The sequence below is a fragment of the Gadus morhua genome, chromosome 5, assembly GCF_902167405.1.
Source record: "Gadus morhua chromosome 5, gadMor3.0, whole genome shotgun sequence".
Taxonomy (NCBI): domain Eukaryota; kingdom Metazoa; phylum Chordata; class Actinopteri; order Gadiformes; family Gadidae; genus Gadus; species Gadus morhua.
Window position 1 is genome coordinate 1,061,773 of NC_044052.1, and position 24,563 is coordinate 1,086,335.

At 44.6% G+C, this 24,563-nt stretch overlaps 2 protein-coding genes and 1 long non-coding RNA gene across 7 annotated transcripts in view; 2 read left to right on the forward strand and 1 right to left on the reverse strand.

The window, feature by feature from the left end:
- The window catches only part of LOC115543554 (apoptosis-stimulating of p53 protein 1), a 44,742-nt gene extending 37,991 nt beyond the window's left edge, over positions 1-6,751 (forward strand). For both annotated transcript variants that reach the window (XM_030355942.1, XM_030355943.1), the window contains exons 20-21: positions 3,523-3,722; positions 5,310-6,751. In XM_030355942.1, coding sequence (XP_030211802.1) covers positions 3,523-3,722; positions 5,310-5,351 — 242 coding nt within the window. In that variant the 3' untranslated portion in view covers positions 5,352-6,751. The remainder of the gene's footprint in view (positions 1-3,522; positions 3,723-5,309) is intronic.
- A 280-nt stretch (positions 6,752-7,031) lies between these two features.
- Positions 7,032-23,940, forward strand: sdsl (serine dehydratase-like). 4 transcript variants are annotated; one of them, XM_030355957.1, is made up of 10 exons: positions 7,032-7,258; positions 7,714-7,730; positions 13,761-13,921; positions 17,807-17,843; positions 18,001-18,140; positions 18,725-18,828; positions 19,013-19,246; positions 22,077-22,207; positions 22,677-22,763; positions 23,718-23,940. In XM_030355957.1, the coding sequence occupies exons 3-10, from the start codon at positions 13,775-13,777 to the stop codon at positions 23,825-23,827; spliced, it is 990 nt and encodes a 329-aa protein (XP_030211817.1). In that variant the 5' UTR covers positions 7,032-7,258; positions 7,714-7,730; positions 13,761-13,774; the 3' UTR covers positions 23,828-23,940. The 4 variants fall into 4 exon arrangements, with proteins under 4 accessions (XP_030211817.1, XP_030211816.1, XP_030211815.1 ...); XM_030355956.1 differs by having other exon boundaries at positions 7,714-7,721; XM_030355955.1 differs by lacking the exon at positions 7,714-7,730 and having other exon boundaries at positions 7,034-7,299.
- LOC115543572 (uncharacterized) lies at positions 8,148-10,025 on the reverse strand. The gene is made up of 2 exons (XR_003976728.1): positions 9,944-10,025; positions 8,148-8,339 (listed from the first exon to the last, which is right to left on the reverse strand). It is a non-coding gene; the product is annotated as an uncharacterized LOC115543572 (long non-coding RNA).
- Positions 23,941-24,563: the final 623 nt, after the last annotated feature.

Here is a 24,563-nt window from a genome sequence, read left to right on the forward strand (position 1 = left end):
TATTTCATGACTCAAGGGGGGCGGCACAAGCAGTCAAAAAATATTTATCTTCGCCGCAAAGCGGTTTTCTATTATCTATCATATCACTTTGTGGGGAATTGGCACCCCCTCCGGCTGCAGGCGCCCCTGCAGGGACAGTTCATTTCTGAGTCTTCCCAAATCGAACGGACAAGGGAGGGAACGGGGGATCCACTGTTAGCGTGGATTGAAATCCTTTTTGAAGCCTGCAGGGTTAAGCGATAAACATAGGGACGAATGCGATCGCTGAGCTGCCCTGCCCCAACATTGCATGAGACGTTAAACTCAGCTAGAATCGCTGAGGTCAACAGACTAAAAATTGTCGGAGAGCCTATAAGGCGTCCGTACCAATAAAGAGCCATTAACTATAGATAGTTAATGTGACAATAACATTATTAAAAATAGACTCGGGGCAACGTTTTACAAAGAAAAAAATTGTGAGCGTGCTTTTTTTTACTCTATTGGAATTAATGGGCTAAAGTCAGTCACACCTCAAATTTCTTGTAATTGAGAAACATAAGTTTTGTTAGGATATTGTTAGGATAAAAAATGTCAACAAAAAAATTAAGTTTCTTTTCCAGCGGGGGGCGGGGGTGTTGGGGGGGCATAGAGGGTTAGGGCGCTTGGATTGGGTCTCGCCCAGGGTGTGATTCAATGCAGAACCGCCACTGGGGGTTTGAGGATGAGTAAGCGTTGGAGAGGGCAGCAGGAGTGGCTGCCCTCTCCAAATCACTTTTGGATAGAATTTTTTCCACGTCTTTCTCCCAGCTCTATATGAGGCCGTATGGAGTGGGTCATCTGTTCTAAGAGATGTAGGTTATTAACAATATAAACAAAGAGGCCAGCAATCTGGCAGTTTTTTTGAAGCTAGTATTTTGTATGGCCTTTTTGCTTGCTGCCAACAAGATCTTTAGGAGGTAAGGATCTTCTTTACTTATCCCGTCAGTTATATGTCCAAGATATAGGGATATGAATTTGGTACGGATGCCTTGTCACTACATCCTTCAAGAAAGTCTGAATCTGAAAAACATGAGCATGATCAACCATAATTTCCCCACATTCCCTCCAGCAACTTTCTGAGTTCCATTCTATCCAAATCAATTTTGGATAGAATTTTTTCCACGTCTTTCTCCCAGCTCTTTATGAGGCCGTATGGAGTGGGTCATCTGTTCTCAGAGGTTATTAACAATATAAACAAAGAGACCAGCAATCTGGCAGTTTTTCTGAAGCTAGTATTTTGTATGGCCTTTTTGCTTGCTGCCAACAAGATCTTTAGGAGGTAAGGATCTTCTTTACTTATCCCGTCAGTTATATGTCCAAGATATAGGGATGTGAATTTGGTACGGACGCCTTGTCCCTACTTCCTTCAAGAAAGTCTGAATCTGAAAAACATGAGCATGATCAACCATCATTTCCCCACATTCCCTCCAGCAACTTTCTGAGTTCCATTCTATCCAAATCAATTTTGGATAGAATTTTTTCCACGTCTTTCTCCCAGCTCTTTATGAGGCCGTATGGAGTGGGTCATCTGTTCTCAGAGGTTATTAACAATATAAACAAAGAGACCAGCAATCTGGCAGTTTTTCTGAAGCTAGTATTTTGTATGGCCTTTTTGCTTGCTGCCAACAAGATCTTTAGGAGGTAAGGATCTTCTTTACTTATCCCGTCAGTTATATGTCCAAGATATAGGGATGTGAATTTGGTACGGACGCCTTGTCCCTACTTCCTTCAAGAAAGTCTGAATCTGAAAAACATGAGCATGATCAACCATCATTTCCCCACATTCCCTCCAGCAACATAGCTGAGTTCCAATTTGTTTCGATTTCTGCTATAGAGTAATAAAAAAGCGAATCAGGTTTTTGCCTCTCAGGTCAGGGAGTTGGTGGAGGATCACCATGCATTCAGCTGCACATCTTCAGTTATTTCAATGTCCAAATCCCTTTTCCATCGTTCCCTCACATAGTCTGTGGTGTCCGTATTCAGCGATGTGATGCCATACAACTTGCTTATAAGACCTTTTGCACTGATAATTGGTGGCTGTCTTGGATTAGAACCTTTTACCTCTTTACCCAAATGATCACGAAGCTGTAACTATCTGTGAGTCCTGCCAACCCAATCCATATGTCTGGCACGGATCATCGAAACTATTAATCTCCCAGTTTTTAACTATCTTGCGTATGGAAGTGATGCCAGAATAAACCCATTAACTAAACCTAAAATCTTGTACTGCTGGTGTAAAGTCAGGGTCGTATGCCGGCCATCTAAGCAGTTTGATTTCTCTTTGGAGTTGAAAACTTTTAACCACTACTGCCCATACTTTTAGTGAGAAGTGTGCATCAAATTATGTGCATCATATTCCATTCTCTAAATAGTTTTGGAGGGAGTACTGGGAGTGATAGGAAAATGTATCATAACCTTGGGAGGATGTACATTTGAACTGTTCTGATTCTGCTACCAAAATTGAGAGGGAGCAAGACCCACCCATCCAGGTCATCATATATATATTTTTTTATGTGATACATCTTTGGGTAGATTTAATCCTAGATATTTAATATGGGGTGAGTACCATTTGAAATTATACTTTGAAGTGCGTTCTTGCGTGGGGGTGTAGTTGAATAGCATAACCTGAGTTTATACTCCACACCACCTATAGATACACCCTTCAGATCTGACTCCTGTCGTATTGCTTGGGCCATTGGTTTGATGAATAAATTGGGCAGACTGGGACTAGTGGGACAGCCCTGCCTGCATCCATGCTGCAGAGTTATGGAGGTCAAAGAACTACCATTCACCCTTCATTCTTGCAGTGGGAGAGGAGTAAAGTGCCCAGATACAGCATTTCATCTGCAGCTTTGAAAAATGTTTGGCTTCTTTCCTTTTCAATACCCTGTCCTGTGCTTGTTGATTACCGAGTAGTTTGGTGTGAGTATCCTTGACTCCGATGTCTCATTGTTCCATATCGGCCATGCTTTCCTCCATTTCCCCTACTCGCTTCTCTGTCCTTTTTATCCGACCTGCTGCGTCTCTTATTTTCCGGTTTATTTCAAACTTGATTTGATCCATTTGTTTTAAAATATACTCTCGGAAGCACGTGCGGAATTCGAAGAGATCTCTTTTCAGTTTGGCCTGAAGTGCTGCCATCCCCGCCGTCATGACTTCGCTCATCACCTCACGTATCCAAAGTTGCCATCTCTCCGAGGCCTCCATCTTGTTCTGTTGGGATCTCGCTAGCTGCAACCTCTTCCTTGATTTCGCATACATTCTTTTTGCCCAAAAAGGCAGATGATCTAGGGTGGTGTCTGCCTTTTGGGGGGGTCCTGACACTACAGCTGACGCTACAGCTTATGCTAACAATGACAACAGCAGGATAACCTGCAGCAATGTTCCTAAAGACAAATGTAAAATGTAACACAAACACAGACACACACAAACACTCACACACACACACACTCAACCCAGTGGAATAATGACCAGATAACCAGAGAGGTGTTCCTCTGACTGCAGGTGTGCAGGAGAAGCTCGGCGTGATGAACAAGGGCTGTGCCTTCGCCCTCTGGGACGACAACGCCCAGCAGACCGATGAGCTGGCCTTCAGCGAGGGGGAGGCCCTCACCGTCCTCCGGCGCTCTGACGACCTGGAGACCGAGTGGTGGTGGGCGCGGCTCAGCGACCGCCAGGGATACGTGCCAAGGAATCTCCTTGGGGTAATGACACTTTTGTAACGTTACAGATAACACACACATATACACACACACACACACACACCGGACTGAACCCAATAGAGCAATGTCATCTGACTAAATACTTGCCAGTTTAACGCCAGTGCAGGCATGCGCCATAACTACGTAATATAGAATTATTCCAGAAGCACAAACACAAATATATGAATCATTCATACATTGAAGATATTTTTCTCTATACGTTATGTGGGCACTTAAACAGATGGTTGTCTCCAAACAACATGGGAAACAATTTGACTCTCATTTAACCTGAAAGGAAGACTTGTGTCTGCAAGGTGGAATTATTCTCTGCCTCCCTGTATATTTATTCATGCACCTTAAAAACAATTGTATCTAGAATAACATCCACAGTAATTTTTGCGCTATCAATTTCGCTATCAAAAGGCTTCCAAAATGTCCTCAGTTAGATTATTTCTGGGAATATAGGAACTTTGAATATAGGAATTAAGAGAATGATTTAGAAAAAAAAGAATGTATGTCCACGCAATGGCTTATTGTGTGGATATTTTTCTAACAACGCAGAAAAAAGATTTGATTCGAAGAGAGGCGTAAACCTGCGCTGTGTGCATGTTTAATTAGCAGCCTCTAGCGGCAGTTACAGTACGTTCACACCAAAAGCTGTAAGATGCAAAATCGCTGAAGAGCTCAAAACGCAACGCTGTCCAAAATATTTACAGCTCATATCGCTCTTGCGATTTTGCTTTTCCATTTAAAGGAGCAGCGCCTTTTGCCTGCTTTGCTCCTAGTTGAGGCAAGGGCTGCTGCTGATGCCGAGCCACAAAAACACAAGATAGTCATAAGTTTGGTCAATAGAAAAAGAATAATAAGCATAAATGCATGAAACACTGAATAACTAATTAATGGAGTAATTGCTTGCATGCTAGATTATAGCTTAGTTGATTGTGCATGTGTGTGTGTGTGTGTGTGTGTGTGTGTGTGTGTGTGTGTGTGTGTGTGTGTGTGTGTGTGCGCGTGTGTGTGTGTGTGTGTGTGTGTGTGTGTGTGTGTGTGTACTGTTTATTATGGAAATTATCCGCTCAACGGGAGCATTAGTGCCAGGCAGACACACGGCAAACTGACAAATTAGAAATATTATTTTCTGCGGTATCCCCCTGCTTCTGAAATGCACACACATCTCCACCCACCACTCATCCGATGATGAAGGAACAAATGTGTGGTAGGAACTAGGAACTAAAGTCCACCCTGGCGAGAGACATCTACATTCCGATTGGCTGGCGGCCATTTACAGCCGAAACGCTACAAGCTCATTTGCATAGTTTAGCTGTTTTCAATTCTCATTTACAGCTTTACAGCTTTAAAATTATCGCTCAAGCGTTTTATCATTCCGATCGCTTTATCGCTCATGTCTAATAGAAAGTGAATTGGCGTTTATCGCTCAAAACGCTTTACAGCTTTTGGTGTGCCGCACAGTAAGGTAACATTAGCTGCATTTGGGAACCACATGGTTCGGACATAATGTCTGTAGAATCATGCATCTATTTCCTGTGTCTCTCATCCCCTACAACTCTCTTTTCCTATCTCTTGCTCCAGCTCTATCCGAGGATCAAGCCCAGACAGCGGTCCCTGGCGTAGCTCCTGGACCCCCTGCACTTTGAATGAATCTAGCACAGCAGGAGAGGCTTGGACCCTGGCATGTTGGAGAGGGCCTCAAGTAGACAGTGTAGAATGCTAAAACAGAAAGTCAATGCCATGATGAAAAAAATAAGTAAGGACAGAATGAGATGGAGGTAGGACATTGTGAAATTTTATTTTGATAACAGCTCGTGCTGTTTTCTGATTGAGAACACTGACAGTCAGATGCAATGCCTATAATCTTGTCTAGTTGCACAGTTTCTTGCTCGATGGCTCAATCTGTTAATTCAGTAACTTTCAACTTTCATCCAAAGAAGCCCTGCATGGCTTTTCAAGAAAACCACTTCTCCCGGTACTTAAGCTCCATTTTAATACCTAAAAATGGAAGAAAAGTGAAAAAGCCTTTTATTGTGGAGGGCAGTGGACTGGATCATGGTGATATTATATTGTCCACCCACTTCAAGTTCTAATAGTTCAAAAGAATGTGACTTGTCACTGTGATACTGAAGATTGACAGAGAAAAGAGATGAGGGAGAGTGATGAATGTTCATCACTCACATTGATTGTAATTTCGGGTCTTTCCACTAGAGTTGAATAAACCCTTTGGGGAGGAGTCATAGAGCCAGGTAACGGTCATAACATTAACAGCTCCTTTTATGTATCACGTGTAGTAGACCAAACCAGACTAGATCAATCGTCTACCTGTGCCCTGGTACATGTAGGACGGAAGACGCTCTGTGACCTCTGGGTCTCCTCTGACAGGAAGGATTGACTTTGTCTTGGTATTCTTTGGCATCATCGGAATACTGACAGTTTCCGATGCGGTAGAAAGCAGAGAAAGAAGAAAAGGAAAGGAATAAAACGGCCTGAATGCAAACCATTTTATGATATTTTTCCTTGAACATTTTTGTAAATGAAAGCCCTGCAGCTTTTACAGCAACAATGTGTTGCTTGCACAGTTCTAAGCCCAATCTATTTGTATATGCTATGCATGTGTGTGGTGCATCTTATAGAGGTTTTTAGGCTCATGTTCTTCCAGCTAGCGTGAGCGCTTTTTGGACAAACATTGTGGCATGTGCCAACAAATCAATCCTTTTCTCATCTTTACTCAGAAGCAAGAAAGAGCACAGCTGTATTATCTAAGAGACTTTATGGGCCCTCTGGAGATGTTAAACTGAACCCCGCCACAATGACCACCTTCCGTCAGCGGGACAACTAAACAGCCTACCTGCTGGGGTCCACGCAATGAAAAGCCTATGTTGATAATTATATGACTATTTTATATCAAACTTCAAAAAATAATTAGAATACTGTAGTAAGCACAGGGTCTAGACTCTAGAGTAAGGCCTACAGTATACGCACTATCCTGTAAGTACCAATAAAACCCATGTCAACTTTCACCATTTTTAAGTGTGTTTGTGTGAGACAGAGAGAGCGAGAGAGCGAAAGAGAGAGAGAGAGAGAGAGAGAGAGAGAGAGAGAGAGAGAGAGAGAGAGAGAGAGAGAGAGAGAGAGAGAGAGAGAGAGAGAGAGAGAGAGAGAGAGAGAGAGAGAGAGAGAGAGAGCGAGAGAGAGAGAGAGAGAGAGAGAGAGAGAGAGAGAGAGAGAGAGAGAGAGAGAGAGAGTGAGTGAGTTCAGGGTTTATGACCCGTAGCAGTAAGTAGTAACCAGCAGGGGGAGCCTAGGCCTAATGAGCACTGAGCCGGTTGACAGTGGACCAATAAACACCAACCGACCTTCGAGCAGGCAGCTCCGTGTTCTACTAGAGGTCTGAAGGACTGCTGAAGTCTACTGCCCGGAAGTCTGTTGAGGTCTACTGCCCGGAGGTCTGCTGAAGTCTACTGCCCACAAGTCTACTGCCCGGACGTCTGCTGAAGTCTACTGCCTGGACGCCGGACGTCTGGTCTACTGCCCGAAGGTCTGCCGCTCGGAGGTCCACCGCCCGAAGGTTAACGCTTGCTTTTAGATTATTATTTTTAGATTATTGAAATTTCTGAAGACAATTAAAGGCTAATGACTAAGGCAAACGGGTAAACTTTGATCGTTCGCATTAAACGGTTTAATAAAGCGTTGATATTTTAACATTCTTATTGATTTGTTATGGCGATGTGATGATGTGCAGTGCACGACATGGGAGTCTGTGTTATGCTGGTTTCTGGTGTTGTTCATCATGTCGTTTGGGTCGATCTTATGTCCCAAAAACAATAAAGAGCCGACGATTAATCCAGGGTGAACACTATTTTATCACATCACACTGGACAACACCCACACTTGACCGATTTCTTACCAGGAATTCAAACAAAACACTGAGGGACAAACCATACACATAACCCAAACTTAAAGGGATACTTCACCGGTGGAGATTTGAAGGTTAATGAAGTAAATAATCATATGTATTATAAATGTTCAAAAACAATTTGAAATCGTTTCATCCTAGCCTGAGAAAAGGCAGAAAGTGTCTCTCTTGATCAAAAGTAAGAAATCCTCCAACCACCACAGTGCATTGCGCTCGCTGCACCTCCTGCCTGTTTCCGTTTGGAAGGCCTAGCGCAAGTGGTAGCCCGAGCAAACTTTGTGTAAACATATCCCCGTGATACGTTGACTAGTTTAGACTTCTGCCCCTCGTTTTTCCAAACGCATCTTTTGTATCTTACTGTACAGCATAAAACATTTGATAATTACAGTAGCAAGTATTCAATCCTTTTCTCCACAGTTGAAATAAATGTTTGTCTTATACAGTAGGCCTACTTTAGTATAACAGCACTTGGGTTAGTAAACAAATCACAACAACCAACATGAATTCGAAGTTTTATTCATGAAAACATATGAACTATTTACAAAAATAAAACATGTAGTGTGCGTTTGCTAGAGTCAAAATAGTGACAGCTCATCTTGGGCATCTACTGTCTCCTGGTAGCCACGGTACTGCCCATCTTGTGCTGGGTAATTAGCTCTGATGGCCTGGACAACACAGGAAGCCGATACTGTCTAAGAAAGAAAGAGAACAACATTAGCAAAGCAAGATAAATTATGCCCTGAGTAGCATTACACAGACTTCAAGGTAACGTAAGAGGTGGGGGTAAGTCATTCATGTGCAAGTCACAAGCAAGTCTCAAGTCATAACCTTCAAGTCTCAAGCAAGTCCCAAGTCACTGTGGTGAGAATCAAGCCAAGTCAAGTCATTGCTCAGGTCAAGCAAGTCACAAGTCAAGTCATACAAAAATCTGATGATCTAACCCAGTTTCCACATTTAAAAATCGGTAAAGAGAGTGGTTCATTTTATTTCAACATTAACAATAACAATGTCTTAACAATAACAATACCTCAAACTATTCAAAACATTCCAAAACCATTATGTGTATAGTTTGAAAATGTTTTTTATGATCATTACCTCCAACCTATGAACAGAATCAAATAGAACCTCTAGGTAGCTGTATACGACAACAGTTCAAGTCAATCACTCAATCTCCCTACATGTTGTAGAATATTATTTGCAACACATGGCATCAGACATGAAAAAAATGAATATTTCAAAAGTAATATCACATACACATACTGTAGGAAGGGGAAATAGTAATACACAAGCCTGAAAGCTGGTAGCAATCTTGCTGCCTCGCAACATACATCGACTTACAATGCATTGCATTTGCAAAAAAAATAATTTGACAGTACTTTGTCACTGAGTTCTGAATGATGCGGTCACATTATCACCCCACCATGGCTGAACACACGTTCAACAGGTGCACTTGATGCAGGGACTGCTATAACTCGTACCTCCACCTTGAACAAAAAGACACTTAAAACCACTGAGTTAGAAGTAGCCTACTGACATGAAAATTAAACAAGTTAATCATCTGTGGAACGGGCAGGGCTCGAAAAACTCCAGCCAATGATTTTCAGAAACACAGAGTGGCATCGGACAGTAAGTACGTCAATTAAACGGTCGTACTGCACTCCCCCTCCCCCCGCGCGTGACCTCTTCGTGCACGTACTCAAAGCTCGTGACCCAGAGCAAGCTTCTGTTTGTTGTTATCCTGCGGTAGCTACTGGAGCTAGTTTACTAGCTAAACCACATTTGGACCTAGCGCTAGAATACAACCCTAAACTCCAACCTAGCTAGCCTGCCCTGGCCCACTCTCGCGCATCTGTGTTCGCGCTCTTGTGTGATTGCGCGTCCATGTACTTGGAATGGGTGGAGTTAGAGTCAGCGTTGAAGGAGGGGGTAGGACCATTTGAGTTGCGTCTTTTCAAAATCTGCTGGCGTATCGCAAATCACATATCCAACCTATAATCTAACTTTAGAAAAGTCATTTCGAGTCATCTGTCTCAAGTCTAAGTCAAGTCTCAAGTCATGAAGACCAAGTCAAAGTCAAGTCGAGTCTTTTATCAGTGTTAGTCAAGCAAGTCTCAAGTCCTCAAATTTGCGACTCGAGTCTGACTCGAGTCAAGTCATGTGACTCGAGTCCCCCATGTCTGCGTAACGTAGCCTATGATCTGCCAATAAGATCGGCTACTTTCGGTTATACATTGTCACGTTCCCCAGGACTCAAAACTATTGTTGCCAATGTGTTAGTAAAAAAACAAACACTTACTCTATGCTCAGACGTCTGTTTCTCCCGGCGGGCTTTGGCTGGCGTTTCTCAAACCTGCCTGTCAACAGACGATGGCGTTGAACGTTGCCTGGCAACAGACGATGGCGTTGAACGTTGCCTGGCAACGGACGATGGCGTCGAACATTGCCTGGCAATGGCCGATCGCGTCGAACGATGACGTTGGAAGGTTCATGAACATTCGCGATCATACGCCCTCATTCATTGAGCGTCACAAGACGAAATAACATTAAACAGATTTATTTTACAAATGACATTTATTAGCGTTGCTAACTTTATATTTGTATTGTATTTATTGTTTAATCGCATTTAGCCAGTAAACTGAGTATATTAACACAAGCTAGCTAGACTATGATACACTTTAAACACTCAGTTTACTAGCTAAATTCAATACAATACAAAATATAAAGTAAAAACAAGTGTTATCTGTATTATGTTCTTTCATTTTTGGCAACATGAACGCAAATGTTTTTTGAAACCTGCCTGGCAACGGACAATCGCGTCGAACGATGACATTATGTTTCGAAATAGGGGTTTAACGGTACACAAAAATCTCGGTTCGGTACGTACCTCGGTTTTGAGGTCACGGTTCGGTTCATTTTCGGTACAGTAAGAAATCAAAATGCTAAATATAAATGTGCTTCATAACATGTGCTTCAAGTTGTTCATAACACACTTTTAGGAACATTAGACAATACAAAGCTAGAATTCTGCTCAAAAATATAAAGATTCTGAAATGTAGAAATAAAAATAAATAACATTGGCTCAGACTGTCCTTTTTTTTTAAAATGTATTATCTAATGTGCAACAATGAACAATTGCAACACTAAACAGTTTCAAGTTGTTGCTCAGATTAATTTTTACTCCCCCCCCCCCCCCCCCCCCCCCCCCCCCAATCTTTAGCCCTGATGACTTTCATTCAATCTTTATGCTAATCCACATTATTTGCAGGATAATAATACCCAAAATTTGAGTGTACATACGTTGTACCCTACATGTTACTCCCGTATACCACAATGCAATGCGGTCGTGTTTTTCCGGAGGAGAAGAAGAAGCTGAATAACCGCGAAAAACGAATACATTTAATGGAGACTCCGGCTTTCGTTTAGAAATGTCAACAATTCATTTGGGATTTAACATAGAATTTTTAACATTAAAATGAATTAAAAAAAAACTTGAACAAGGAAATGTGACATTCAACATCAATACAACCTCCAGCTTTCCTCTTGAGTGCCCGGAATGTTTACATGATGTGGTTGCATCCGTCTGCGTCACAGAAGTACCCGGCGCATTTACTGACGCAAATGACGTTTATAAATGTTCAGCGTAGTGTCCGAATTCTCGTTTGTTCGTTCCCTAAATAGTGCACTATATCATGAACACTATATAGGGAATAGTGAGTGAGTGAATAGGGAACGATTTCGGACACAGCTACAGTGTGCGCAACTGTGCATGTGCGGCCGCAGCATGTTCCACACATGCGATCCTCTACTTAATATGTCCGTATGGAAAGTCGTTCGGTACGCCTCCGTACCGAACCGTGCCCCCCGTACCGAAACGGTTCAATACAAATACATACCGTTACACCCCTATTTCGAACGTGGATACGTAGGCGGTACAATTTTCGCTCCCGGTACAATTTTGGTGTGACAGCACCACCAATCCGCCCCAGCTCGAGCCATTTGCGCGCTCCTCGTCTGCGGCAGACAGGTGGCTTTTTTTGTATTGTGTCTCATAAAGGTTGCCACGAACATCCGTTTCTACAATTACAATTACAATTAGGGCATTTAGCAGACGCTTTTATCCAAAGCGACTTAAACACATTGACACACCGACGGCAGAGTCAACCATGCAAGGCGTCAGCCAGCTCGTCAGGAGCAGTTAGGGTTAAGTCTCTTGCTCAGGGACACATCAACACTCAGCTAGGAGGAGCTGAGAGCTGAGTGTTTCTACCATAACTGCTTCAAAATCCCAATCCTCCATAATGTGTCCGTCTGCGTATTCAGTACTTCGGCCATGTTTTCTGAAGGTGAAGTCTAACGCACTGGCACTGATCTGTGAAAGGTCTGTTAGCGCATTAGGTCCCACCCCCTATGGGCGGGTCTGAAAGGGTGGGACTAGTGTTTTTAGTCTCAATAGAAATACCCCCTCTTGTATTTCCTTCTGGCAATGACGCAAATTGACGATTTTTGTGTCATTGCCAGAAGGAAGTGTAAGAGGTAAATACAGATTTCTCCCGTCCCAGGGTAAAATGAGATAGTGTTGCATGACCATTTAAAAGTATGACTGGGTTTCTAACAATGCAAAGCTTGATGCAAATGGGTGGAGTGTTCCTTTAAATACACTAGATCAGAGGTCTTCAACAGTGGGGTTGCGACACCAAGTGGGGTCGCAGAGGTACTACAGTGAAATTATTCCTCGAAGAGGATTCTTTGCATGAATCCAAAATATTATTTTCCAAAGATGCATTCAATAACATATTTTATGTATATACAACATTGATGATAAGCTACCCATGAATCATTGCGGTAAGATCAGTATCAGTCACCATCAATATCACCTAGTCATACCAGCAATCGAGTAGGGACCTTTTATTAAAACAAATTGTCAGTTGGGTATTAGTATTAGTATAATTATTTCATGATTATTTCCCTTGATTCAGTTCGCGTCAGTCAGTTCGCCAAAAGGAATCGTTCAGAATCGTTCGTTCGTTCGTTCATTCAGTCGAGTTTCCGGTAGCGGTGAATCAAATCATGGAATGCATGGTTTCAGTGGGGTAAATCAGACTCAGCTCCTCCCTCTTTCTCATTCTCAAACGATCGTTGAAGTTGGTCATTAATCAACACAACATTAAAACTTTAACCAAACGTAGCGGGATGGGGTGTAGTTGATTAATGGATGTTTAACATATCAGCAAGATAATAGACTTGATTTAGCAATGATGGTGGGGGTTCCGGGTGGAGAACGAACAATGAAAGAACGAGACGGATTGACGAGACATTCAAATATTTGATTAATCTGGCTTGACACAGAAAATACGAAGACATGCATTTAACATTTCACTGATATTGAATCGTATTATCGTACGCTCGCTCACTAAGCCTCTTCCCTCCTCACCACTCAGTCAGTGAACGAACCGCCAGTCAGCGAACGACCGAACGACTCATCACCATTGGGTATTTATTAAACATGTTGCTCCTCTTGTGAGCCACAATGGATCGTTTCGTAACGTTTTGGGCAAAGGACTCAGACAAACCCTCCACCCCAAACCTGCGAAAGTGCAGAGGATGGGGCTATCGCACCTAGCACTAGCCGTGCTACAACTGCTCAACAGGGTCCAACAGCAGCCACATCTAGATCTAAACTCAAACGCAAACGAAAGTATTCTTAGAATTATCTCAAAATTGGATTTCACGTTCAGACTGAGGGCGCTGAATTGCCAATGTGCATCATCTGCTCTGTAGTGCTATCAAATGATTTTATGAATCCATCAAAGATGCATCGCACTTGGAGACCTAAATAAATAAATAATTTGAAGAGCTTTGTTACTAAGCCTTAATATTATATGCCCAATAACAAGGTTTATACATGAGACTATAGGCTGTCCTACATGTTATTGGAGGGTATGGGTCAGATATGGAGTTCTTGGTATAAAAACTTTGACGACCACTGCACTAGATGAATAGTCATTTGGTCTTTATTTGGTAGATAGTAGTGTGCATCGAACATGATTGTCTATTTCTTTTCTGTCAATGATTGGAATAAGGCTGCTTATCAACATTGTTGGCCTTTATTCCAGACTCAGTGTCTGCCATGCCGGGGCCCTTTCACATCAACACCCCACTGGTGGAGAGCGTGGGCATGTCCAGACGGCTGGGGACCACTGTCTACCTGAAGATGGAGAGCTCACAGCCCTCTGGCTCCTTCAAGATCCGTGGCATCGGTCACCTCTGCCAGCAGGTAGGGTTTACCCTAACCAACCCTGACAGTTGGTCATTAGGATATCTGTCTAATCAAAGTGATTGAATAGAAAAATAAACAACAAACCCAATTTTTCACACCTTTGAAAGGATAAAACTCCTAATACGTAGATTCACAAGGTTATCTAGGCCTAGCACTCATACCAATAACATATACACCGATTTAATATCTGATTCATATCGCCTATCGAACAAATATATTACCTTATTATCATTACATTTACATTTAGGGCATTTAGCAGACACTTTTATCCAAAGCGACTTACAATAAGTACATTTGTCATAAGAAGTGCATCAATATATCGCTGTCGGTACAGAAAGGATGTTCATAGAACCAAGTGCAAGTACCACAATCGTTAGGCTAATCAATTCCCCGTGTTACAGCCATGATAGCAGCTACTGCAGTTGCTACACAGTACTATAATACAATACAATACAATACAATACAATACAATACAATACAATACAATACAATACAGTGTACAATGGTGGCCAGAAGGGGGAGGGTGGCTATGCAGTGTTGAGGTGGACTCTGAACAGGTGAGTCTTGAGTCTTTTTCGAAAGATAGTGAGCGACTCTGCGGTCCTGAGAGCGGCAGGGAGCTCGTTCCACCACTGAGGTCCCAAAACCGAGAAAAGTTGTGACTTTGTTGAACGGGCTTTGCTTGCTCTTAGCGATGGCGGTTCCAAATCCAGCTGAGGTAGTAGAGCGGAGGGATCGAGCTGGGGTGTGTGGCTTTAGCAATGCTTGGAGGTAGGCAGGGGCAGTTCCATCGACTGCCTTGTATGCCAGTACCATCGTCTTAAATTTGATGCGAGTTACTACAGGGAGCCAGTGGAGGTCCCGGAAGAGGGGGGTCACATGGGAGAACTTCGGTAGGTTGAACACGAGGCGCGCTGCCGCATTCTGGATGCGCTGCAAAGGTTTAATCGCAGAGGCAGGAAGTCCAGCCAGGAGTGAGTTGCAGTAGTCGAGGCGGGAGATGACCAGTGATTGGACTAGAAGCTGAGCTGCTTCCCTTGTGAGGAAGGGCCGGATTCTGCGGATGTTGTAAAGTGCAAATCTGCAGGATCGGGCGACCGCAGTGATGTTTGCAGTGCAGGATAACTGATTGTCCAATACCACACCGAGGTTTCTGGCAGTTGGAGAGGGAGATACAGTGATGTTCTCGACGGTGACCAGTAAGTCCATGTGTGGGCAATCTTTCCCTGGGATTAGGAGGAGCTCGGTTTTGTTGAGGTTAAGCCTCAGGTGATGGGCAGTTGTCCAGGTGCTGACGTCCGCCAGACATTCCGATATGCGTGTTGCAATCAGGGTTTTATCAGATGAGGGGAAAGAGAGAAATAGCTGAGTGTCGTCAGCATAGCAGTGATAGGAAAAGCTGTATGATGCAATTACCGAGCCCAGAGATCTGGTATAGAGGGAGAACAGAAGAGGCCCCAGTACAGAGCCTTAAGGGACACCAGTTTCAAGCATGCAAGGTTTGGACAAGGAGCCATTCCATGTCACTTGATAGGTGCGGTTCGTCAGGTAGGATGTGAACCAGGAAAGAGCAGATTCAGCGATGCCAAGTTCGGCAAGAGTGGCAAGAAGGATCTGGTGGTTCACCGTGTCAAATGCTGCGGACAGGTCGAGGAGAATGAGAACCGATGAAAGGGCCGAGGCTCTGGCAGCACGGAGGGACTCAGTCACAGTGAGGAGAGCCGTCTCGGTGGAGTGTGCCTTCTTGAAACCTGACTGGTGAGGGTCAGGGAGGTTGTTAGATGAGAGATAGGAGGACAGTTGGTTAGCAACGGCACGTTCCAGTGTTTTAGACAGGAATGAAAGAAGAGATACCGGTCTGTAGTTCTGGATGTCGGTGGTATTAAGAGGTTTTTTTTTTGAGGAGAGGCTTTATTCTGGCAGTCTTGAAAGACGCAGGAACAATACCTGAAGTGAGGGAGGAGTTGATAATTGAGGTGAAAAATGAAAGGATCTCGCTTGAGATATCCTGGAGAAGAGAGGAGGGGATAGCGTCAAGGGGACAGGTGGTGGCTTGGTTAGATGTTATTATTCTGTTGACCTCGTCAGAGGTGAGAGTGCTAAATTGGGTAAAGACAGAGGAGGGGACGGGAGGAGGGAGAATGGAGGCAGGGATAAAAGAGGAGCTAATGTCCTTCACTTTCTGGGTAAAGTAGGTAACAAAGTCATCAGCAGTGTGGCAGGAAGGTGGTGGGGGTGAGGGAGGGTTGAGGAGGGACGAGAACAGGGAAAACTGTTTCCTGGGGTTTGAGGCAGAGGAGTTGATTTTGTTCCGGTAGAAGGCAGATTTGGTTGTTGACACACAAGAGGTGAAATCTGAAAGAAGGAAAAGATAGTGAGATAGATCATTAGGACAGTCTGATCTCTTCCATTTCCTCTCAGCTGCTCGCAATTTTGTTCTACAAGTCCGCAGAGGATGTGACAGCCAAGGCGGGGGCGGTGAAGATCGCGCTGGTCTGGAGTGGAAGGGACGGAGGGAATCCAAGGAGGAGGAGAGGGAGGATAACAGAGTGTCTGAAGATTCATCTGTAGGTAGTTGAGAGAATTGTTCGATAGAAGGAAGTGAAGACAGAACAGTAGAGGCAAACGTAGAGGGAGAGAGGGATTTGAGGTTACGGCGAGTGGTGGCAATGTGGGAACTGGAGAGGAGGGAGGGAGAGGATTTCAAGGGGAGAAAAAAATAAACAAAGCGATGGTCAGACACAGGGAGCAGGGTAACGGAGAGAGCAGAGGTGCCGCAGGACCTGGTGAATATTAGGTCAAGCTGGTTCCCGGCCCTGTGTGTGGGAGGAGAAGGGGTTAGTGTTAAGTCAAAGGTGGCGAAAAAGTTGGTTAGTTCAGGTGAGTGCAACTTCTCTGGCAGGATGTTGAAGTCGCCGAGGATAACGAGTGGGGTGCCATCCTCAGGAAAGCAGCTTAGGAGGGCATCCATCTCGTCGTAGAAGTCACAGAGGGGTCCTGGAGGACGGTAGATCACCACAATGGAGAGCTTGATAGGAATGGTGACCGTGACAGCGTGGAGTTCAAACGCAGATCTGGCCAAGTGTTCTAGTGGAAGGACCTGGTAGGACCACATGGGCGAGATGAGGAGTCCGGTCCCCCCTCCTCGCCCGGATGGTCTAGGGATGTGCGAGAATGGGTAAACGGTGGAGAGGGCAGCAGGAGTAGCAGAGTTCTCTGGAGTGATCCAGGTCTCTGTCAGGGCCAGGAAGTGAAGGGTCATGAGGGACGCGTAGGTTGAAATCGAGTCCGCCTTCTTGACCGCCGACTGGCAGTTCCAGAGTCCTCCCATGACCTCAAGGTCAGTGCAAGCACGGGTAGGTGGATGGCAAAGATTAGACGGGTTACTGCGCCGAGCAGAGGAGCCATGGTAACGCCGTCTACGGGTAGAAATCCTGACAATGATTGAAGTACGACACATAGCTGCAATAGTAATAGGTGGCCTCCCCGGGGCTTCCTTGAGGGACTCCCGCAGAGAGACTCCCTTAGTCTTTGTTTCCCGGGTCTTCGTTTGCTGGGTCCTGACGCTAACAGTAGCTAGCCCTTAAAAGGGCATGGTAGCTGAGGCAGACTTAGCTCCGCCCAGCTATCAAGCCTTTTGTTTCCCCTTAAGTGACAGAAACTAGACAGAGTCGTCTACTAACCGATTACTCTTCTCAAATCAAATCATTAAATGATCACATTTGGGTCTACACCTGCCCAATTACCTGTGTCTCTGTCGAGTTGCTTCTGATAATGGTGTCTAAATGTAAGTTCTAAATGTAAGTATCATGTCTGAGAAGCTTACTTGACGTTTCTATACTCTCTGCTATTTATTTGTTGGTTTCTACCTCTCCTCTACAGATGGCAATGCAATCCAATGGAATCGTGTGTTCTTCAGGTTATATAGCACCTTGTATCCACAATACAATACTACACGATACATCAAGACACATTCCTCAAGCCTGCTCAAATTTGTCCATACAATATATAAATGTTGTCGTGGTAATAATGTTTTCTTCTCTATACAGCGAACCAATTAATGATACTGTTTTCAGGTGGCAATGCAGGTATGGCTGCAGCTCATGTTGCCAGAAAAATGGGTCTGCCGGCCACCATCGTAGTTCCCTCTTCTTCCCCACCCCTTGTTGTCCAGAAGCTACAGGATCTGGGAGCCACTGTGAAGATAACAGGAGAGGTGCAGGACTTTGTACTTTGTTTTTGGTCAATTCTCTGCTAATGTTATAGTGGATTTGTTTTCTCGGTTTTGTAAACACAAAGCAGGCCTTGTACAATTTTATCAAAAGTGATTTATTGAAAACATCCAAAATGTATGCATCTTATAATGGCTGCTTGGAATGTGGAAAACAAAATGTAATCATGTATTTCAAAACGCTGGTGAAGAGGCTCGTATGGGCTGAGAGTGTAGTGTGGAATTATTCTACTTCTTTGTCCAATAGCGACCAGAGGTACGGCTCATTGTATTGGGTTAGGGTTAGAACCGACTCAGATGGAGATGTCGACTTATGGCGGCACACTGTTGGCTTGGCTAGTGAGGACCTGTGGTAGACTAAAGGTATAATTCAACCTATAGTAACAGAGCAAGTGTTATTTGTGTAGATGTGTGTGATATGAAAACATTAGACTCATGCTTTGGAGGCGGTGCTAAAGTAATGCAGATTGAAAATGCAGATGAGTGTGGACGAATGCCTAGGATGTGTATTTATATGAAATGCCGATCTCATCCTTGTGGCATAATTCAAATGTAGCAGATCTTTATAGATTCTTTATCTCCAGGTTTGGGATGAGGCCAACACTGAGGCACTCAGACTAACGGAGACGGAAGGACTGACCTATGTCCCTCCCTTTGACCACCCGCTGCTATGGTACACACACACACACACACACACACACACACACACACACACACACACACACACACACACACACACACACACACACACACACACACACACACACACACCAAGGGTCATACATGTCATATATGAGTAGAGTTACCATAAAACTTCTGGTCTATAAAAATACATTTTGTATATATTATGGCCCCAGGGAGGGCCATTCCACTGTGATTACAGAGATTGCGGCCTCCATGGGACGGAAGCAGAAGCCTGGGGCTGTGGTTGTGTCTGTTGGGGGAGGAGGCCTCCTCTGTGGGGTCGCCCAGGGCCTCAGAGGCTTGGGCTGGGAGGATGTACCTATCGTTACTATGGAGACGGTGGGAGCAGACTGTTTCAATGCTGCAGTGAAGGCCGGGACCATCGTCACGCTGGAGGCCATCACAAGGTGGAAACATGTGAATGTTTTAGGATTATCCAAGTGGGATTAGGACTTTGAACTTTATTTGAGATATTGCTGCTGTCTTGCAAATGTTACATGTAAGGAATTACTGTTTAAAGATTTACATTTGTATTTAACATGGTTTATTACTCGACTGGAATGGGATAAACCAATCTGATACTGGGTACCAGTACGGGGCTGATAGTGGCCTGAGATACGGCCTCGGTACCCGTTGCTGGAGTGGATCTAGCTCTGATACTCTTTTTTTTGTCTCTACATACTTCATAATCCCATTTTTTCAAGTTAAAGGTCCCATGACATGAAAATCTCACTTTGGGAGGTTTTCTAACATAAATATGAGTTCCCCTAGCCTGCCTATGGTCCCCCAGTGGCTAAAACTTGCGTTTGGTGTAAAACTAGGACTAGCTGTTCTGCTCGCCTTTGAAAAAACGGAGGCTCAAGCGCGCTGATTTGGAATGTCTGTGCTCATGACGTCATCAGGAATCTCAGCTCCTCCCCTTACTCTGCCTGGCCCTCCCAGAGACGTTGGCCCGCCAATGAGACTCGACCGTGCGAGCGCCACATGTGTGTGTGTGAATACACACACTGTAACGCAAGTGTTTCTTGTCGGTTCTTTGACGTGTCTTGTATTTCCACAACGAGACTGCCGTGGGGGTTATCTGAGCCATGGTTGAGAAGGAATTGGGGGAAAGGAACTTTGGTTTGACTCGCTGAAGTACATGAACTGCGACATGCCGCCGGTTGCCGCGAGGCACCATCGCCCGGCAGCGGGCAGCCGGCAGCAGGCAGCGCGCGGTTCAGTCGACTTCAAGTTGATGTGAAAGTGGAAGAACCAGAGACGTCGCAGAACCCGACAAAGTCGTTTGTGATTCATAATATCGTCTGGAGGCGCACACAATATGTTATATGATATAGATATCTATGCATTATATGATATTATTTAGATATAGAGCTCCAGGACTGTAACGCAAGTGTTGTACACTTCCTTGTTATTTGGATAACCGTTCTGCTGTTGGTGTGATGGCGCATAACACGTCGGACTCTCGTCTCTGGTATTTCTACAACGAGACTCGTATTGGGGGTTATCTCAGCCAAGGTTGAGAATGAATTGGGGGGAAGGAACTTTGGCTTTGACTCCCTCAAGAACATGAACCACGACAAGGAGGAGAAAGGGATCTTTGCCGGGCAGCGCTTATGCACCTCCGCCTCCGGCGGTGGTCCCTCAGCGGGGCTCAAGCGGGAGACATTCGCCGCCAACAATCCCTTTCTCCTCCATGTCGTGGTTCATGTTCTTGAGGGAGTCAAAGCCAAAGTTCCTTCCCCCCAATTCATTCTCAACCTTGGCTGAGATAACCCCCAATACGAGTCTCGTTGTAGAAATACCAGATACGAGAGTCCGACGTGTTAGGCGCCATCACACAAACAGCAGAACGGTTATCCAAATAACAAGGAAGTGAACAACACTTGCGTTACAGTCCTGGAGCTCTATATCTAAATAATATCATATAATACATAGATATCTATATCATATAACATATTGTGTGCGCCTCCAGACGATATTATGAATCACAAACTACTTTGTCGGGTTCTGCGACGTCTCTGGTTCTTCCACTTTCACATCAACCTGAAGTCGACTGAACCGCGCGCTGCCTGCTGCCCGCTGCACGGCGATGGTGCCTCGCGGCAACCGGCGGCATGTCGCAGTTCATGTACTTCAGCGAGTCAAACCAAAGTTCCTTTCCCCCAATTCCTTCTCAACCATGGCTCAGATAACCCCCACGACAGTCTCGTTGTGGAAATACAAGACACGTCAAAGAACTGACAAGAAACACTTGCGTTACAGTGTGCGTATTCACATTGATGTGGACGTTGAAGAACCAGGAACGTCGGAGAACCCAACGTGGTCGTTTGAGATTCATAATATCGGCTCACACAGCTTTTGGCCGTGATAATATATCTTATATGATATAGATATCTGTGTGGGCTATATGATAATATTTAGATATAGAGCTCCAGGACTCCCGTGTGTTCTAGAATATTTACAGAACACGGCTAAAGGCTGTGTGCGCCTCGCCATTGCGATACATCCACTGTAAACAGAGCGCATGGTGGCTGCAAGCTGCTCAGGGCCACACCCCCACCCTCCTCCTTGACACGCCCACCGAAACAGCGCATTTGGCGGAAGCTCAATGTGCGACTGGCTCGGAGTGGCTGTAACTCTGCACCACGGCTGAATTTAGGGAACGTCTTTGAATACTGTGTTAGTTGCCCACTAATACCTATATTAAAGAATACATAAAATAGCATGTCATGGGACCTTTAATACTCAATTCCAAACTGACCTTTGCAATGGATGAATATTCCAGAAAAGCAACATAAAAATTTGTTGCTGCAGTGATGTGTGAATATGTAAATACATGTTTTATAAAGTTCATAAATCGGCTAGCCTATTGTAAAACATTTTAATGAAAGAAAAAAAAAACATTGGTATATCTGATCGGTATTGGAATAGACCGATACTTCAGATGGCAGTATTGGTATATGTGATCGGTATTGGAATAAGCCAATACTTCAGATTGCAGTATTGGTATTTGATCATTAATGGAAAGTGGTATCCTGCCATCCCTATAAAGCTACGACTTTAAGGCGCAATTTTTTCCACCTTCTCTCACGTGTTTTTCACTTTTCGGTAAAACAGAATATGACTAGTGAATTTTCTGATGATAAGTATCACCACTACAATGGACATCACCCCATTACCTCTCTGTTGTTTCATCATTCTTCACCTTCTCTTTAATCCGAACCTTGAATACAGTGAGGCTAAATGTCTCGGAGCAAAGACGGTTTGCAGAAAGGCGTTCCAGTACAGCCAGTCCACTGAGCAGGCCATCATATCTGAACTGGTGACAGACCAGCAAGCTCTCCATGCGGTTGAAACATTCCTTGGTAAGTCAAGTGTGTGTTGGCTTCTGTTACATGAGGGGAGGTTAGGGTTAGGGTTGCCTAGAGGTATAAAAAAAGCTGAACTAGGGAAATAGTTCACCGAGCTACCCCGACAAACCAAATGGTCTGGAAATACATTTAAATTCGACTGTGGGCCAATGTGTCTAACAGATGCAAAGTTTTACACGCAATGACATTTTGCAGGTCAATTAGTGTCTCGTGAAGGGTGCCAAATGAGATGGGTCGGGTCTTCCCCTCACAGAACTACCCTTCCCTACACATCCTCATTCCTCATGTTGTCAACAACTTGAGGAACTTTGGGTCATAAGAGCTAGACGACTCCAGCTCCCAAAATGCATTCCTCTGTGTGTGTTCATTGTAAACAATGGAAAAGCATTTGTTTCTGTTGGCTTTCTTCATGACATCTCTTTCTGCTATTAATGTGTGTGTGTGTGTGCGTGTGTGTGCTCAGATGAGGAGCGTGTGTTGGTGGAGCTAGCATGTGGAGCGGCATTAGCAGCGGTCTACAGCGGAGTCATTCAGCGCCTGCAGGATGAAGGTATTCCTTATGGATATAGCTGCTTTATTTTTTATTGCATAGATCTAATATTTTAGACACATCATCGTGTTTTCCCTACAAGTAAACATGGTATATGAGTTCCAGAAAACATGTTTTTGAAGCGGTTTGCTGGAAATAGCTTAATTTAATATATAATAATAATAATATAATGTATAGGTATCTATATAATATAATATCTAATATCACGGCCAAAAGCTATGTGCGCCTCGGATGATATTATGAATCATAAAGACTGCATCTGACGTCTCTGGTACTTCGTAGTGGGGGTCATCTCGGCTATGGTTGAGAAGAATTGGGAAGGAACTTTGGCTTTGACTCTCTGAAGTCCGTATCTAACCGCGACATGAGAAGAAAGGGATTGTACTCCGGAGCTGAGCTGCCGCCGGAGCTCGCCAGACTCCCTGCCAGGCAGTCACACGGCAAACTGACAAATTAGACATCAATCTCCCTGCTTCTGGAATGAGCGAACATCTCCGCCCAGCGCTCGTCCGCTGGTCCACAAAATCTTATCGATGCTCTGATTGGAGGGGGGTGGGGAAGTGGGAGGTAATATTCAAATGTGCCCCCTTCCTACGTAGGAGGGGGCGCCGAAACTGACTCACTCATTTGGTACTTTCAGAAATGCATATCTCACTCAAAAAAGTATGCACAGACTTATTTCAAAGTTTGAATAAGTGTGGGAGCACCAGAGACCCAAAACAACACCCCAAATCCCAGGAAAAGTGTTGTTTTCATAATATGTCCCCTTTAAAAAATATATTATATTTATTTATTTGTAACGTTTGTTCCCATAGAAAAAGTGAAATATTGTATATATCTGAAAGTTCCTAGCAAAGCTATCTTACAACATCATTACTTTAAAGGTAATCATCCAGTAGGATTAACAGGATAACCTCAACAATGCAAAAATGTATGAGCACATTGTGTTTCCAGGTCGTCTGCCCAGGCCTCTGGGTTATCTGGTGGTGATCGTGTGCGGTGGCAGCAGCATCAACAGGGAGCAACTGGCCAACCTCCAAAAGAAGATCCCTCGGCCGACCTGAAGGCTTGTGTTGTAGTGGCCAAGATTATTCTTGGGTGTGTTGTCATCATAATTTTAGTTTTGTGTCCAAATCATCACCCGAAAATAATAAACAGTCTCATTTCCTAACGGTAATGGCTCTCGGAAATAGCAATATGAAAATGAAGTTGAGGGACCAAACCGGTTCATTAAAGGCGACCAGCCCCCAGACCATCTGACCCTGTAGCAGGCGTAGGGTGGAGGGTTAGACCCCCAGTAGACCCCAGACCCTCACACCAGTAGACCCTCAGACCAGACCCTCAGACCAGTACACCCTCAGACCAGTAGACCCACAGACCAGTACACCCTCAGACCCCCAGACCCTCAGACCAGTAGACCCTCAGACCAGTAGACCCTCAGACCAGTAGACCCTCAGACCCTCAGACCAGTAGACCCTCAGACCAGTACACCCTCAGACCCCCAGACCCTCAGACCAGTAGACCCTCAGACCAGTAGACCCTCAGACCCCCAGACCCTCAGACCAGTAGACCCTCAGACCAGTAGACCCTCAGATGTCGTTGATGTCAGGTCACAGCTGACGGGGTCGGTTCAGCCAGGTCCTGGGGTCACAGGTCACAGCTGATGGGGTCGTTCAGCCAGGTCCTGGGGTCATAGGTCACAGCTGATGGGGTCGGTTCAGCCAGGTCCTGGGGTCACAGGTCACAGCTGATGGGGTCGGTTCAGCCAGGTCCTGGGGTCACAGCTGATGGGGTCGGTTC

Excerpts from the sequence above, each read along its gene's own strand:
- sdsl (XM_030355957.1), top strand. The coding sequence starts at position 13,775 with ATGCCGGGGCCCTTTCACATCAACACCCCACTGGTGGAGAGCGTGGGC. Across the intron at positions 18,829-19,012 it reads TTTGACCACCCGCTGCTATG|GGAGGGCCATTCCACTGTGA; the intron begins GTACACACACAC and ends TTATGGCCCCAG. Across the intron at positions 22,764-23,717 it reads TCAGCGCCTGCAGGATGAAG|GTCGTCTGCCCAGGCCTCTG; the intron begins GTATTCCTTATG and ends TTGTGTTTCCAG.